This window comes from Mauremys reevesii, linkage group 2 (assembly GCF_016161935.1).
Source record: "Mauremys reevesii isolate NIE-2019 linkage group 2, ASM1616193v1, whole genome shotgun sequence".
Taxonomy (NCBI): domain Eukaryota; kingdom Metazoa; phylum Chordata; order Testudines; family Geoemydidae; genus Mauremys; species Mauremys reevesii.
The window spans coordinates 42354083-42372113 of NC_052624.1; the positions used below are offsets into that span (position 1 = coordinate 42354083).

At 46.3% G+C, this 18031-nt stretch overlaps 1 protein-coding gene across 1 annotated transcript in view; it reads left to right on the plus strand.

Moving 5' to 3' along the window:
* ADAM22 (ADAM metallopeptidase domain 22) overlaps positions 1-18031 on the plus strand; it is a 210753-nt gene that overhangs the window by 14181 nt on the left and 178541 nt on the right. The window contains exon 3 of the mRNA XM_039524310.1: positions 17953-18029. Within this exon, the coding sequence (XP_039380244.1) occupies positions 17953-18029 (77 nt within the window). The remainder of the gene's footprint in view (positions 1-17952; positions 18030-18031) is intronic.

Here is an 18031-nt window from a genome sequence, read left to right on the forward strand (position 1 = left end):
AGGACGCTCTCCTACAAGGCAGGGTAAAAAAATACTTTAATTAAGACTGGTGAGAAGACAGGGAACAGACTTCCCCTGAATCCTAAGGGGGACTGCATTACCCTAGCCGGTCTCACCAGAGCTAAAAACAGCAGAGGCTGGGGAGACTGAGACGGGACTTTGCCACACGTGGTGTCAGGGGTGGGATTTGAGTGAGACTTTGCGGCAAACCGTCTCGGGGCAGGGTAAAAGCACCCCCCCCCCAAAAAAATGGAAGATGTAGTGAAGGCATTGGTGCAGGCCACTGCGGCCCAGCAAGAAGCTACCAGGGTGCAGATGGCTGCCCAGCAGGAGGCGATACGAATGCAGCAGGAGACAAATCAACTCCTGATGAGCCAGGCGGCTCAGGATCGAGCCACCTTGCATGAGGTTGTGAACCAGCTAAAGGCCCTGACCACCCTAACGCACGGCCCCCATGGGACTCGGCCGCTGCACGACAGCCGCTACTTACAGAAGATGACAGTGGATGATGACGTGGAGGCATATCTCCTTGCGTTTGAGAGGACGGCCCGACGAGAGGCCTGGCCCCAAGACCAGTGGGCCAGTATCCTGGCACCTTTTCTGTGTGGGGAGGCACAGAAAGCGTATTTTGATATGGCAACAGAAGCAGCTTCCGATTACGCCCAGCTAAAGGCGGAGATCCTGGCAAGGTCTGGCGTGACGACAGCTATAAGGGCGCAGAGGTTCCATGAGTGGAAATACCGAGCCAACAAAGCCCCGAGATCCCAGCTGTTTGACCTGATCCATCTGGCCCGGAAGTGGCTGTGCCCCGAGACCCGCCGGCCGGAGGAGGTCGTGGAAACCATAGTTGTGGACAGGTACATGAGAGGGCTACCGCCGGACATACGAGGATGGGTCAGTCAAAATGATCCCTCCTCCTATGATGAGCTAGTTGCCCTTGTAGAGAGACGTCTAGCAGCACAGGAACTCTCTCAGACCACTGGGGAAGGGAGGCGCCAGGATAGGAGGCAAGGCTACGTACCAAGGGCCCGAGTTGCCATAGCTCCAGGCCGAACTATGGCAGGGAAGAAGGAGGACGAAGAGCAGCCAAAGTACTCGGAGGGACCTGGGGACTGGGAGAGAGAGACTCGGGGGGTAAGACCCCACAGCCCAAAAATTAAGGGGCTGCCCCGAGGAGGGTACCGATGCTATGCATGTGGAGAGATAGGGCATATAGCTGCCCAATGCCCAAACCTAGAGGAGCCCATGCAATGCGACCTGGGAAATCTAGAAGAGTCATGTGACCTGATAAGCCTAGTAGGAGTAGCGATGGTCCCTCATAGATATACTAGGCAAGTTAAAATGAATGGTATAAAGACCACCGCATTAGTAGACTCAGGAAGTGCAGTCACACTGGTCTCGGGAAAGCTGGTCGGGTATGATCAACTATCCCGGGCCAAGCGCACAGGGATATCCTGTGTCCATGGGGATGTAAATTACTATCCGACCATCCGAGTGAAAATAGAGGTTTTTTTGGCCTGGAATATATGCAGCGGTCCGACGATATTGTGCCTCCTGTCCAGAATGCCAGTTACACGGGTCCCGACCCCGCTTAAGGGCACCTTTGGTACCTCTCCCGATTATTGAAGTCCCCTTTGAGCGGATAGCTATGGACCTAGTAGGGCCGTTAGAAAGATCGGCCCGGGGCCATCAGCACATACTGGTGGTGCTAGATTACGCCACCCGATACCCCGAGGCCATTCCCCTACGGAACACTACGTCCAAGACCATAGCTAAAGAATTAATCCAAATTTTCGCTAGAGTGGGAATACCCAAAGAGATCCTGACAGATCAAGGAACTCCCTTTGTGTCTAAATTAATGAAGGATCTATGTGCAATGCTCCACATAAGGACCCTAAGGACATCAGTCTATCATCCACAGACTGATGGCCTCGTCGAGCGTTTTAATAGGACGTTGAAGAACATGATACGAAAGGTGGTGAGCCGGGATGGGAGGAACTGGGACACCCTGCTACCGTACCTAATGTTTGCGATCAGAGAGGTGCCTCAGACTTCGACTGGGTTTTCCCCGTTCGAACTGTTATATGGTCGCCACCCCCACGGCATACTGGACATTGCCAAAGAAAGTTGGGAAGAACAGCCGAACCCAGGGAGAAACGTCATCGAGCATGTGTTGCAGATGAAAGACAGGATAGCCCAAGTCACTCCCATAGTGCGGGAACACATGGAGAGAGCACAAGGGGCCCAACAAACATATTACAATCGCCAGGCGACGACCTGAAAATTCCAGGTGGGAGATCGGGTGATGGTACTCGTACCCACAGCAGAGAGCAAGCTCCTGGCCAGATGGCAGGGGCCATACGAGGTAATAGAAGCCGTTGGAGAGGTCGATTACAAAGTCCGACAGCCCGGACGCCGGAAGCTGGAACAAATCTATCATGTGAACCTGTTGAAACCTTGGCAAGACAGAGAAGCGCATGTGGTCACTATAGGGTCACCCCCTCCCGAGAGCAACCTGCCTGGCCAAGTGGGAATATCCCCAGAATTGACCTCTGACCAACGAGCGGAGGTGATCCACATGATTGAACGCAACCAGGACGTGTTCTCAGAAAAGCCAGGCAGGACTACTGAGGTTCACCATCACATCCTCACAGAGCCTGGAGTGAAGGTGAATGTAAAGCCATACCGGATCCCGGAGGCGAAAAGAGAAGAGATCAAGTCAGAAGTCAGGAAAATGTTGAAGTTAGGGGTCATTGAAGAGTCTCATAGCCAATGGTCAAGCCCAGTGGTCCTAGTACCTAAGCCGGATGGCAGTATGAGGTTTTGCAATGACTTCCGGAAACTGAATGAGGTGTCCCAATTTGATGCGTACCTTATACCCCGGATAGATGAGCTAATTGACCGACTGGGGAAAGCACTATTTTTGTCCACCCTTGACCTGACTAAGGGTTATTGGCAAATTCCCTTGGCCAGGGCCGACAAAGAGAAGACGGCCTTTTCAACTCCAGAGGGACTGTATCAATACACTGTCCTCCCGTTCGGTTTACATGGGGCTCCTGCCACCTTCCAACGACTCATGGACAAACTGTTACGCCCACATGGCAGGTATGCGGCCGCCTATCTTGATGACGTCATTATACATAGTCCGGATTGGGAGACACACTTGGGAAAGGTGGAAGCAGTCCTGGACATCTTGAGGAAGGCAGGGCTGACTGCAAATCCCTCCAAATGCGCAATTGGGCTAGCAGAAGCCAAATACCTTGGATATATAGTGGGGAGAGGTGTGATAAAGCCCCAACTCAACAAGTTAGAGGCAATACAGAATTGGCCCCGACCTGTCCGGAAGAAACAGGTCAGAGCATTCCTGGGGCTGGTGGGGTACTACAGGCGGTTCATCCCCCACTTCGCCACCAGGGCATGCCCGCTAACTGACCTAACGAAAGCCCGTGGCCCAGATATAGTGAAATGGTCTAGCGCGGCTGAGGAGGCATTTGCAGATCTGCGGACCGCGCTCTGCACTGACCCAGTGCTGGTAGCTCCAGACTGGGAGAAGGAGTTTATCTTGCAAACGGATGCCTCAGAAGTTGGGTTGGGAGCGGTGCTTTCACAACTGGTTGGAGCGGAAGAACACCCCGTCCTGTTCCTCAGTAGGAAACTCCTGCCCAGGGAACGGAAATATGCCATAGTTGAAAAGGAATGCCTGGCTGTAAAGTGGGCCATTGAAAGTCTTCGCTATTACCTACTCGGACGGAAGTTTACCCTTGTCACGGACCATGCTCCCCTGAAGTGGATGCACCAAAACAAAGAGAAAAATGCGAGAGTGACCAGGTGGTTCCTGTCGCTACAACCCTTCCACTTCAGAGTGCAACATAGGTCTGGAATCAAGCATGGCAACGCGGATGGCCTTTCAAGGGTACACTGTTTTGCCGACCCAAGTAGCCCAACCCTGTAGTGTTGAGCGGGGGGGAGGGGGGGGATGTGTGATAAACTCAGGACAGACAGTTGCCAGAGGGGGGGGGGGAGGAGTCAGTCCCAGACGGTTAAAAGGCCCTCCTCCTTATCAACTGAGAGGCAACTACAGGTCAAGCAGGTTCAGCTGAGAAAGGGTTACCAAGGTAGCAAATTAGAATCAGCTGAGGGGAGCTACCTGAGGGTAATTAGGATCAGCTGGTTCCAACTTGGAGCTGCCTGAGACCTTTTTAAACCCCTTCCTGGGAGGAAGGAAGGGGGGGGGGGAAAGCAGAGAGAGAAGGAGCCTGGCTACCAGGAGAGTTGAAGCAGCAAGCCTCCCCAGGCAGAGCGGCAGGACGCTCTCCTACAAGGCAGGGTAAAAAAATACTTTAATTAAGACTGGTGAGAAGACAGGGAACAGACTTCCCCTGAGTCCTAAGGGGGACTGCATTACCCTAGCCGGTCTCACCAGAGCTAAAAACAGCAGAGGCTGGGGAGACTGAGACGGGACTTTGCCACAATAGCCTTTCTAATTTCTAGTTTTTCAGCAAAGTTTGTGGCATGTTTGCCACTCAGGAGTCACAAGCATCCCATACATATTCTAACTAAATCTTTACACAGCACTAACACATTCTCTTGTTTCTGCATTTTTGTATGGCGTCTGTTTAAGAAATTGCAATATGTATCTAGATATAGTTATAGGTGTGACCAAAGAGAGAGCTTGTGAACAAAGAGAGAGAATGACTAAGGAAGTGGTAAATTGTTGTCTACAAGTATTTCAAGAGGTACCTGCTAAGGATGGTCGGGACAAGATGGAGATTTGACAGTTCCTTCAGATGGTATAATATCTGAATCCAATAATTTTACCAGATTCAGTTTTGTATGATTCTAAATATTTTAGTGAATATTAGATATTTAAAGTGGCCACCACGTCCACGTATCCTAGGGAACCACAGTTGCTCCCCATTCTATTTATATTTTTTGTGTTGTACATCATTTAAAAGACTGATTCTTTTGTTCTGAGATTTTTCTATTACTAATATAGGCATGTCTCTGAAGACTGGTCACTGACACCTGCGTGAAGTTTCAGAGGAGGTGACAGGATTGAATACATTGGACTAAATCAGTGGTTCCCAAACTTGTTCCACCGCTTGTGCAGGGAAAGCCCCTGGCGGGCCAGGCCGGATTGTTTACCTGCTGCGTCCGCAGGTTCGGCCAATCATGGCTCCCAGTGGTCGCAGTTCGCTGCTCTAGGCCAATGGGAGCTGCTGGAAGCAGCACGGGTCGAGGGACGTAGTGGCCGCCGCTTCCAGCAGCTCCCATTGGCCTGGAGCAGCGAACCGCGGCCAGCGGGAGCCGCGATCGGCTGAACCTGTGGACACGTCAGGTAAACAAAGCGGCCCGGCCCGCCATGGGCTTTCCCTGCACAAGTGGCAAAATGAAGTTTGGGAACCACTGGACTAAATTCTGGTCTCAGTTGCAGCAATGAAATCACTGGATCTATTCTGGATTCATTATTGTACTTGGCCCTGCCTCAGTGGGCTGGAGTAGATGATCTTTCAAGATCCCTTTCAGCCCTACATTTCTGTGATTGTATGCTGTAACTAGGACGAGGCATTGGCCCATACATAGAGTGCTGTGTACAGTAAGGGCTTATCTATGCAAACACTTAGTTCTGGGCAAGCTGGGATGTAACTCTACATGGTGCTAGTCTGCCATGCACCGTTTGTCAGTGTGGGCCCTGCCGCAGCACATTAACAGTTCCCTAGTGCATTGTGATCTACTCCCATTTCAAAGCAGCATAGATCAAAGCCAGAGCACCTGTGAGTGTGCAGTAGCAGGGCCCACACTCACAATCAGGGCATGGCTTGTTAGCATTAGTTAGATTTACAGCTCAGCTTGCCCTGAACTAAAAGTTCATGTAAACACGCCTAAAGGTACCTTTTTAGCTCTCTATTATACTGACTGTACATCACCCTGAATCTGATTTAGACCCTTCAGTTTAATATCACTTGTGTCAAAACTTCCTGTAATATTTCACATAGGAATGTTTTAACTTTGCAATCTTTAATAACGTCAATTGTTAACTACTCCATGTTAGCTGTGTATGGCACTCAGCACTGTCTACAGAGGAACTGTCTACAGAGGAACTGCATGTTATGCACTTGTGCAAATCTGACAACATTCTTTGGGATATATTGTTCTGCAGTCATCCTAGTTTAGAGGTAGATTAATCATACTGTCTTTTTTTTTATTTACTTGCACACAAGCTGTTAGTATTATGGTTCAGGAACTTCTAGATTGTTCTAGAGCTGGAAGCACTATGCTTTTTTCATTATGATGGTGTTTTCTACTTCTGTCTCTTGTTCATACGCTGTATAGTGTGCTTCTTCTTTGTGTCAGTGGAACTCCATTTTTATGATTCAGTTGTCACATGTTGATGTGTCACATCTATGATAAAAATGTTTCAGTTTTCTGGAAAAGTTGCTTGGTTTGAGAACTGAATGACATAATTGATCATCTTGCTTCAGTGGTTGAGATGAGCCCTTGCAGGTGCCTTTCTTGTTACTATTGCTTGAGTTAGATGGCATAAAAGAATCCATTGATTTCCTTCCCTTTGGTTCTTTTGTTGTCATGTGTCTGGGAATCTGAAGTTAATTCTTTGGTAGCCATTTTATCTCTTCTCTAAACAGTTCAGATTGTCAAAATATGATTTAGTAGACATAAACTGTTGAGCAATAGTCAACATGGTTTCTGTAAAGGGAAATCATGTCTTACTAATCTGTTAGAGTTCTTTGAAGGGGTCAACAAACGTGGACAATGGGGATCCAGTGGACACAGTGTACTTAGATTTCCAGAAAGCCTTTGACAAGGTCCCTCACCAAAGGCTGTTACGTAAATTAAGCTGTCATGGGATAAAAGGGAAGGTCCTTTCATGGATTGAGAACTGGTTAAAAGACAGAGAACAAAGGGTAGGAATTAATGGTAAATTCTCAGAATGGAGAGGGGTAACTAGTGGTGTTCCCCAAAGGTCAGTCCTAGGACCAATCCTATTCAATTTATTCATAAATGATCTGGAGAAAGGGGTAAACAGTGAGGTGGCAAAGTTTGCAGATGATACTAAACTACTCAAGATAGTTAAGACCAAAGCAGATTGTGAAGAACTTCAAAAAGATCTCACAAAACTAAGTGATTGGGCAACAAAATGGCAAATGAAATTTAATGAGGATAAATGTAAAGTAATGCACATTGGAAAAAATAACCCCAGCTATACATACAATATGATGGGGGCTAATTTAGCTACAACAAGTCAGGAAAAAGATCTTGGAGTCATCGTGGATAGTTCTCTGAAGATGTCCACGCAGTGTGCAGAGGCGGTCAAAAAAGCAAACAGGATGTTAAGCATCATTAAAAAGGGGATAGAGAATAAGACTGAGAATATATTATTGCCCTTATATAAATCTATGATACGCCCACATCTCGAATACTGTGTACAGATGTGATCTCCTCACCTCAAAAAAGATATTCTAGCACTAGAAAAGGTTGAGGAAAGGGCAACTAAAATGATTAGGGGTTTGGAGAGGGTCCCATATGAGCAAAGATTAAAGAGGCTAGGACTCTTCAGCTTGGAAAAGAGGAGACTAAGGGGGGATATGATAGAGGTATATAAAATCATGAGTGATGTTGAGAAAGTGAATAAGTAAATAACTTTTCCTTATCCCCATAATACAAGAACTAGGGGTCACCAAATGAAATTAATAGGCAGCAGGTTTAAAACAAATAAAAGGAAGTTCTTCTTCACTCAGCACACAGTCAACTTGTGGAACTCCTTACCTGAGGAGGTTGTGAAGGCTAGGACTATAACAGTGTTTAAAAGAGAACTGGATGGTGGTTAAGTCCGTTAATGGCTATTAGTGAGGATGGGTAAGGAATGGTGTCCCTAGCATCTGTTTGTCAGAGGATGAAGATGGATGGCAGGAGAGAGATCACTTGATCATTGCCTGTTAGGTTCACTCCCTCTGGGGCACCTGGCATTGGTCACTGTCGGTAGGCAGATACTGGGCTAGATGGACCTTTGGTCTGACCTGGTACGGCCGTTCTTATGTGCTTATGTAGTCTTGTTTAAAAATAATGTAGAAGCAAGTTTTTTACTTCATGCGTCTTGCAGAAATATTCAGTATTATTCTGAGCCTAGGAAACATACTGAATAGAGGTGGGTGAGAAATATTTTTCCTGTCCCATGAAAATTTGATTTTGAAAATTTTCCCATTGTGCATCAGGATGGAACAGAAACTTTCATAGTTTTTTGATGGAGGTGGGAGAAGTGAAGAAAGAGAGACAGATGGACAGACACATACACTAAGGGCTTGGCTACACTTACAAGTTGCAGCGCTGGTGGAGGCTTTCCAGCGCTGCAATTACACCCTGTCCACACTTACAGGGCACAACCAGTGCTGCAACTCCCTGGCTGCAGCGCTGGCTGAAAACCTGGTCGGGTTGGGGTATAAGGAATGCAGCGCTGGTGATCCAGCGCTGCTCATCAGGTGTGGACACTCACCAGCGCTTTAATTGGCCTCCAGGGAATAAGGCGTTATCCCAGAATTCCTGTTCAGCCATTCTGCTCATCAGTTTGCACTCTACTGCTCTGGCCTCAGGTGACCCGCCCTTTAAATGCCCCGGGAATTTTTAAAAAAATCCCCTTCCTGTTTGCTGCAGCCAGGTGTGGAGTGCAATCAGTTAATCTTTCCAGGTGACCATGCCTCCACGCGGCAAACGAGACCCAGCATGGAGCAATGGTGAGTTGCTGGACCTCATTAGTGTTTTGGGGGAGGAAGCTGTGCAGTCCCAGCTGCGCTCCAGCCGTAGGAATTATGATATCTTTGAGCAGGTATCAAGGTCCATGCTGGATAGGGGCCATGATCGGGACGCGCTGCAATGCAGGGTTAAAGTAAAGGAGCTGCGGAGTGCCTATTACAAAGCCCGCGAGGGGAACCGCCAATCCGGCGTTGCCCCCACGACCTGCTGTTTTTACAGGGAGATGGACGCGATACTTGGGGGTGACCCCACTGCCAATCTGAGGACCACGATGGACACTTCTGAGCAGGGTGGGGGACAGGAGCAGCAGGAGGAGGAGGAGGAGGTGGGGGGGTGGAAACCGCGAGTGAAGCTACTGGGATGGGGGAAGACACCCCAGAGTCCCAGGAGGCATGCAGCCAGGAGCTCTTTTCAAGCCAGGAGGATGGTAGCCAATCGCAGCAGCCAGCAGTTGCTGAAGGACAAGCAGAGCAGCGGGTTACCGGTAAGCGGCTTTTATTTTCTGGGTGGAAAAGTTTTGGGAGAGGAGACAGGGTTAGGGCTGCATGCATGCCTGCCTAGATGTGGAATAGCCCATTGATGTGGTCTATCACGTCGCGGTAATCGGCTGCAGTAATCTCCTCAAAAGTTTCAGCCAGAGCGTGGGCAATGTGCCTGCGCAGGTTTATAGGGAGAGCCGCTGTGGTCCTTGTCCCAGTCAGGCTAACGTGTCCGCGCCACTGTGCCGCGAGGGGTGGGGGGGACCATTGCTGCACACAGGCAAGCTGCATAGGGGCCAGGGCGGAATCCGCATTGCTGTAGAAGACCTTCCCGCTCTTCCCTAGTGACCCGCAGCAGGGAGATATCTTCCAGGAGTAACTCCTGTGGAAAATGTTGGGAGACTGTTTAGTGCAGATCCCCCCTGCAGCTGCTTGCTGTCCCCAACGCACAGAAACCCCTGCACAGCCCTGAAGCAATCAGTACCCCTCACTCACCATTTCGTGGCTTCTGTTGTGTTATGTGTGTGGGAAAAGTATGCTAAGGTGAGGACTGAAAACTCCTTCAGTGTGTGGGAATTACTGTCTGGATGAGATAATGAAAACAATGCTACCCTGTTAACTGTTGCCATTTTTGCCTTCCAAAAGTGACCTTGACTGCTGGACTGACCAGATCTACCACTGCACAGAGACTGCAGAATCTGAGGAAAAAGCCCCGAAAGACCAAGGAAGACATGCTGAAAACAGTTATTGATCACTCTGCTAGAGAGAGTAAACAGCTGCAGCAGTGGAGAGAAAGGGAAAGCATGATCCGCCAGAGACATTGGCGGAGAAACGCTGTGGCAAAGAGGAAAAGCACAAACCAGCTGCTAGACATCCTGTTGCGCCAAGCGGACTCTCTCCAGGCTCTCGTAGCCATGCAGGCAGAGCAGTCCCGTGCTGCCCCATAGCCCCCCCCCTCCCCCCCGTCCCAAACTTTTTTCTCTTCTGCCCCAATGTCAGCTCCAACCCCCTTTCCCCAGCATCCAGGTTCTTACCACCACCAGCTGCCTCCAACACCTGTACGTTCACCAACCAGCCCTGAGAACTACGACCCTTACCCTCTGCACTCAACCCCCATCACCATGCAGTATATGCACCCTGAAGTGCAGCAGCCATTGCACAGCACTGCAGACAGGACATATGCACAATTGTGACTGTACAGTTCACCAACCCACCCCCCTGCTCTTTTAGGTTCCTGAAATGTTGTGTGTCTGTCAATGAAGTTTTTTTCTTTTCAATAAAATAAATCTTGGCTTTGAAAACAGTCTTTATTATTGCAGATAGTGAAAGATACCTTATCCCAGTAAAGAAACAGTCACTGCAAATCATGTTACGGAATAATAGAATCCTACTAACAGTGTAACCACTGCACTTCACTCCCATGCAAGGCAGCAAACATTACTGTTGGCTTTCAGCCTCAAATTCTTCCCTCAAGGCATCCCTAATCCTTGTAGCCCTGTGCTGGGCCTCTCTAGTAGCCCTGCTCTCTGGCTGTGCAAATTCAGCCTCCAGGACTTGAACCTTGGTGGTCCATTCCTGACTGAATGTTTCACCCTTCCCTTCACAAATATTATAGAGGGTACAGCATGCGGATATAACCGCGGGGATGCTGCTTTCCCCCAAGTCTAGCTTCCCATACAAGGACCTCCAGTGGGCTTTTAAACGCCCAAAAGCACACTCCACAGTCATTCGGCACCGGCTCAGCCTGTAGTTGAACCGGTCCTTGCTCCTGTCAAGCTTCCCTGTATAGGGTTTCATGAGCCAAGGCAGTAACGGGTAAGCGGGGTCTCCAAGGATCACAATGGGCATTTCGACGTCCCCTACTGTGATCTTCCTGTCTGGGAAATAAGTCCCTGCCTGCATCTTCCTGAACAGGCCACTGTTCCGAAAGATGCATGCATCATGCACCTTTCTAGGCCAGCCTGTGTAAATGTCAATGAAACGCCCACGGTGATCCACAAGCGCCTGGAGAACCATAGAGAAATACCCCTTCCGATTAACGTACTCTGATGCTAGGTGGGGGGGTGCCAGAATAGGAATATGCGTCCCATCTATCGCCCCTCCACAGTTAGGGAAACCCATTTGTGCAAAGCCATCCACAATGTCCTGCACGTTCCCCAGAGTCACGGTCCTTCTTAGCAGGATGCGATTAATTGCCCTGCAAACTTGCATCAACACGATTCCAGTGGTCGACTTTCCCACTCCAAACTGGTTCCCGACCAACCGGTAGCTGTCTGGAGTTGCCAGCTTCCAGATTGCAATAGCCACCCGCTTTTCCACCGTCAGGGCAGCTCTCAATCTTGTGTCCTTGCGCCGCAGGGTGGGGGCGAGCTCAGTACACAGTCCCATGAAAGTGGCTTTTCTCATACGAAAGTTCTGCAGCCACTGCTCATCATCCCAGACTTCCATGACGATGTGATCCCACCACTCAGTGCTTGTTTCCCGAGCCCAAAAGTGGCGTTCAACGGTGCTGAGCATTTCCGTGAATGCCACAAGCACTGTAGTGTCACACGCGGCAGGCGACTTGATATCATCGTCGGACTCCTCACTGTCACTTTGGAGCTGAAGGAATAGCTCAACTGCCAAACGTGTTGTGCTGGCGACACTCATCAGCACAGTCCTCAGCAGCTCAGGCTCCATTTCCCACAGAAATCACGATTCACAGACAGAGAGTAAAAAACAGAAAGAGACTCACAATGGCGCCAAACGTGGCCGGAAAGACTGTGAATGCTGGGATGTGAAGCGATGCACCACGGGGCGTTGGCACAGGAAGCGGAATGACCCACACACTTCCTTCCCCTTCCCACAATACTCAGCGCCAAAATGGGACGAGGTGCTCTGTGGGATAGCTGCCCACAATGCACCTCTCAATACAGCGCTGGAAATGCTGCAAGTGTGGCCACACTGCAGTGCTGGTAGCTGTCAGTGTGGCCACACTCCAGCGCTGGCCCTACACAGCTGCATGACCAGCGCTGTAACTCCCAGCGCTGCAACTTGTAAGTGTAGCCAAGCCCAAGACTGACTGAAGTACTCCAGAATAGCCAAGAGTCCAATGGTTAGGACGCTTACGTGGGATATGGAAGATTCAGATTTAAGTCCTGGTCTGAATCAGGTAAAGCAGAGACTCCTCCATCCCAGCTGAGTGCCATAACCACTGGGCTCTTGGTTCTTCTGGGGTGCTCTCTCTCTCTCTCTCTGTTTTTTGACTCAAAAATCCATCCTGAACCTGAGAAACTTTTCTAAACAAATTTTTGTCAAACTCGATACATTGCTGCAAAGTTTAGCTTTAGACGAATTGACATTTTTTTGACAAATTCCGGACCAGATCTAGTACTGAATTGATTTTATTTCAGATTGTCAGATGATGGCAGAGGATTTTTTGGTGTTCATTTCTCCTCATTGATAATTTGGGATGTTGCATATTCTGTGTTTTATTACAGCAAACTGTTTCCTAAGGGATGGTTCTTGTAAAGGAGCCCTCTTTACTTCCAGTCTGTTGGAAGTAGGATTCCTCCCTCAATCCTGTGCTTGACCAATTTACAGAGACCAGCCTCTGGTTAAAGCTATGTCCACTCGGTCAGTCAGAATGAGATTTCTTTTTTTTCTGTTGGGTCTCTTAGAGTTCATCAACATTTCTTCTACAAACAGGAATTTGGTCCAAAATGGCCTTTTTAAAAAAAACAACAACAACAAACTGTTGCCAAAAAAGGCTACTTTTTGAAATGTTTCATATTGCACAGTACTGTTAACAAAAATGTTATCAAAAATATAATCAAAATGGCTATTGAAACTCTGCATTTCCATGTCTCAACATGTTTGGGTTTCTTTTAAGTTTAGCCTTAACTATGAATTTTGGATAATTGCAACATCTGTGTAATGTTTTACTTTAAATTACCGATACATACTCTTACTTTACCATCATTTTAACATTTTAGTTTTTATCTGGGAATAATAGTGGTCAAGGGTCAGCTCTAGTGTCCAATAGCACAGTAATTGCACATCTCAGATACATGTTTGGGGGAGGAAATTTTCCAGACCAGATCAATATGGCACAATATTCTTAATAGTTAAAAAAAAAATCCCAAACAACAAACTCTCATGCCTCTCATAGTTGCACTTCCATTACTATGAAATTAGCCACGGGCAATGTCATTGTGTAATGACATATGGAATAATCAGTTATGTCACCTGCAAAGATCCTAACAATTGTGAAAGTTTGCCCATGGTTAAGAATTTGAAATGTGCTCTTTGAATGCTCTTCGAATTTAATAATATAGTAATGAACAGCTAACAGTGTAGATCTTGGTGCAGCACTTGCTGGAGTATAAGCAGGTACAAAATGACTGGCTGGTTTGCTGAAGTGAGAGGTTAGCAAACATGCCTCCATGGAACAACCAAACAACTAAACAAAAAAAGATGAGGAACATTTTTTGGCCTCTAGCAGATAAATAGGAGATTCTTGGACCATCATTTTCTGATGGAGGAAGTGCCAAAAAAAGGTGGCAAAATCCAACCAGAAAAGAGGGCATTTGGAACCCAAATCAGGAGCATACACTGCTGCCTGAGAACTGAAAAAGGAAGGCAAACTTGTTGATTTGCTACAGATAATTTTGATAATCTAGGAGGTGCAAGTAGCTGCAATGGCAAGCAAGAGATGGACATGGTACCAGATCTGGGCTTCTCTAAACTCCTTGGGTTTCAATCTTAGAACTCTTGGGGACCACAGATGTAAATGGTGGAATCTTGGGTTGAACATAAAATGCAAACTGGGGACTACTGCAAGGCATCAGTAGTAGTCCCACTGCATGGCACAGGAAAATGGAGAATATGAGCACATCAAATTCACCTAAAAATGATGTCACCACTTCAGCTCTAGTGCATAACAAAGAGAGAATTGAAGGGGTTTTGAACAATTTTGCTGTAGGCAGACTCAGTGAAGGCTTCAGAATAATTCTAAATATCCTGAAAACCCTATAATTTTAAAGTTTCAGAAAAGCTCCCACTCTCCTGATATTGACTAATTTTACATGAAAGGGATTATCATAAAAATTGTACCACTTCACACTTTCTTTTTTTAAAGGTTGTAACGCAATAAATAAGTCATAAAATGAAATTGTGTGTGTGTGTGTATACACACACATACATTTCTGTATAATTTGTATGTGTAGAACTGTGTGTGTGTATAAACATATGCATGCAATGCCTGGAATCTCATAACTAGACAAATTTCAGACTAGAAATAAGCTACATGTTTTTAACAGTGAGGGTAATTAACCATTGGAACAATTTACCCAGGGATGGGATGAATTCTCTGTCACTTGAAGTCTTAACATCAATATTCTATGTCTTTTTCTAAAAGATCTGCTGTAGCTCTATGAGAAATAAGAGGCTTGATGGAGGAATCACCTCATGACATTCTATGGTCTGTGTTATAGAGGAGGTCAGACTAAATGATCATAATGGTCTTGTGTCTTTTGGCCTTAAAATCTATTAATATGTGAATTGTATATATAAAAAGATATCGATAAAGAGGTACCCTAGCAGCTCCATAGTTAATTTTACATTGGCTCTTACAACTAAAGCAGGGTTTAAATTCCTGGGATTTATATGCACATAAATTTCATTACCAAAACTGGACCATTTTGAAGAGAAGGTCCAACCTCAAATTTCCACTGGATTCAGCAATACTACTTATCTTCTAAGCACTTAAAAATCATTCTGTTTTAAAAATTTGTACTTAGGGTCTCTATTTTGGGGGAAACCCCTGTCACTTGTGTTAATTCTCTTACATTGAACTTCCCATATTAGTGAACCTTCAACAAAATACCCATGCAGCGTACTTTAAAAAAGAAGCCAGCAAACCAAAAGGGTGTAATTCCCTTTACTTGTCATGTTTTCCTTTTCCACCAAGGAAACTGATGGCGAATGTGCCTCCACTATATATTTCCAGGCATGGAAAAGATAAGGTAATGCCTGTGAGAACTTGATCCTGGTAGCTCATTGTGGGCTGCAAGTAGCACAGGGAACTTAGGAGCAGTTCAATGCTTCAAGAGAAGTAGACAAGGAAAGATAGGAGAGTCGTAGTGCTGTGAACTCTACCAGGCATAATGTCTCCCTGCATTCCAAAGTCAAGGAGTAGGCAAGGCCTTCATCCCTCCTTAATCCTTCAGGAATCTTTTTTGTAAAATAACGTTGACTTTCCAAAGAGGGAAGTTCAGGGGATCTGGTCCTTTTCTCTTCCTCCAGCTGAGCTTTCCTTGTGGTTCCTCATCTGCTGCAGATGGGGATGTTTCTCCAGTTCTCTGGGAGTAACTATCATTGGAGGAGCTCCCATTTTTTCCCTACCAATCCCCCTCTAAGGGCAGCAGCCAGCATGAGTTTTTGTTCTCAGTACAGTCAGTGCTGCTCTGACTTTGCTGATGATATCATTAGCAACTGACAGCAGCGAGGAGAGCTTCTCCCTACGAAAGAGGATGGACCCCTGGGAGCCCTTGAACAGACTAGACTAACTTTCCTCTTCTTAAAGCCAAGGAAGATTGACTTGTTCCTCTTCACAGCTCTAAACAGGGAGCATCCACCAGAAAGCCTCTCCAGGAGGATTTTCTCTGTAATATTTTGGGCCACACTTCCTATTTTTTCCTTTTCAAAGCTCTTACCAGCCTGGGAGCTGGTTGCACTAGCTTGTCGGTACAAACATGACAGATTGGATTTCAAATTGTGTTCTACTGTACTTCACTATTTTCCTTCCCTCTTTATGCTGAAAGCTTACGGAACAGCCTTTTCTCAACACATGACCTTCCAGTGTGAATACAGCACTTACTGTGCCCCATATAGTTGCCCAGGCATTTCTTTTTGTGGACCCCTTTGTGGAAGTGATGTGCCTCTGCACTTTGTAGAAGGGAGCGACGTGTGTTACAGGCTAACTTTCCTAATATCACAACCCCCATTTATGAAATGTAAAAATCTATAGGGCCCAATTCTGCTCTGGCAGCAAAGTAGCCCCAAAGCTGGCTTATCTGCCTCTGTGAGGATTCCACTTGTATATGCGGGTTACCTGAGTGGCACAGATTTGGCATATGTCCCTAGGCCACAACACCCCCTACTACCTCAGGCATAGGGATGTTCCTGAGGGGAAAGGGTGCAATCTCCAAGTGCTGAAAGATTTTTGGGTCAATGGGCAGATGACCATAAATTAGGATAAACTTGAGGCTTCTGTAAATTGCTCCCTGGACTGTACCAACCCCAGTATTGAGAAGCATGAAAAAATGGCCTTTGCTTCCGTACCTTTGGAGTGAGTTGTGCAGGCCATCCCAACTGACCGCCAGTAAATCCTTGATAACCTCTGCACTAACCTGTATTGCATTTATTTACAGAAATGTATTATGAGGGTTTTTTAAAGAAAAAAATAGTACTTTTTAAATCCTTCTGCCTATAAAGCCTTTAAATCCCTCTGCCTTAGTTACTACAAGTCCAGTTGTACAGGGTTCAGAGGGAAAGAAGAATTGCAACTAATTTAAAAATCCTCCAAAGTGATCTAAAAATGGCTTTTTATTTAAACAAAAATCAGTTTTGCAGTTTAGTTTCTTGGGACTTCCTAGGACTAGTGCCAGGTGCTCTGTGTCCCATTGGAAAACTGGGAATCTTCCTTTTCTAATGGGGATGGGGGGAAGGCTCCCATTTCTAGCCCTGCAGATTGTGAGACATCAGATCTTATACATGTCATTGAGTAGGACTAAATATTGGACTAGTGTAATTTTGGTGGTAATGAAGGAAGGATACATTTGGCTAGGAGAGAAGGAATGAGACTTCTCTAGCACATTGTTTGTTTAGGTTTTTTAAATGGCAGCTCTTTGTAGCTGCTCAGGGATTTGGAATGTTGGAAGTTGTTTTGGCTGAGATGGATTAGTGGGTAGAATGTAAGTGAGGCGGCCAGAAACCACATGATAAATGTAGCTGACCGTATGGTTTAGCAATTTATAACACTGCTATGACTCCTATGTATGTGCGCTGAAGTGAGAAAATTCCATGCATCAAGAAGATCAAGGGCTGATCTTGCAAGGTGCTAAATACCTTCCATCACCATATAATTTCAGTGAGAGTTGAGGGTGTTTAGACCAGACCACAATGAAGCAGTCTAACCAAGTTAGCGTGCTTCATATTAGCAGCTGTCAAGCTATTCTCCACAGATTTGTCTCCAGATCCAGCTGCAATCTAGATGGTTAGTCAGGGAAGGTTGGCTTGTGGTATTTTTACCTTTCTGTTGAGAATATGAGTTCCAAAGAAAGATATTGTGTCCTGCAGTTCCTTTGGATCAACAGTGATGTAACATGAGAGAAATAACACCCAATACAGGATGATGCATCGAAAACTCCTACCTGCAGAGATGCTAAGTTTGTAAAGGTAGAAATTTATGAAAGGGAATATTGCCTCTATTTATTTGGGTTTATTATCCTGCTACTTCTACATCTTGAATAAAATCAGATAATATAGAAAAAAAACATTATTCAACATATTTGTACACTAAACAGTAAGAATTTTTCCTGGGCTAATGGCATATTGATGCTTAATACTTTTATTTCATTTTTTGTCTATATTATGTTCTCAAATCTATGTGATGCATTTTGACGTAGCAGACTGCTAACACATTCCAATCTTTTTAACGTTGCAGTCCACTCATGTTGCCCGAGCCAGCTTCCAGGTTGATGCATTTGGGTCATCATTCATTCTAGATGTAATGCTAAACCAGT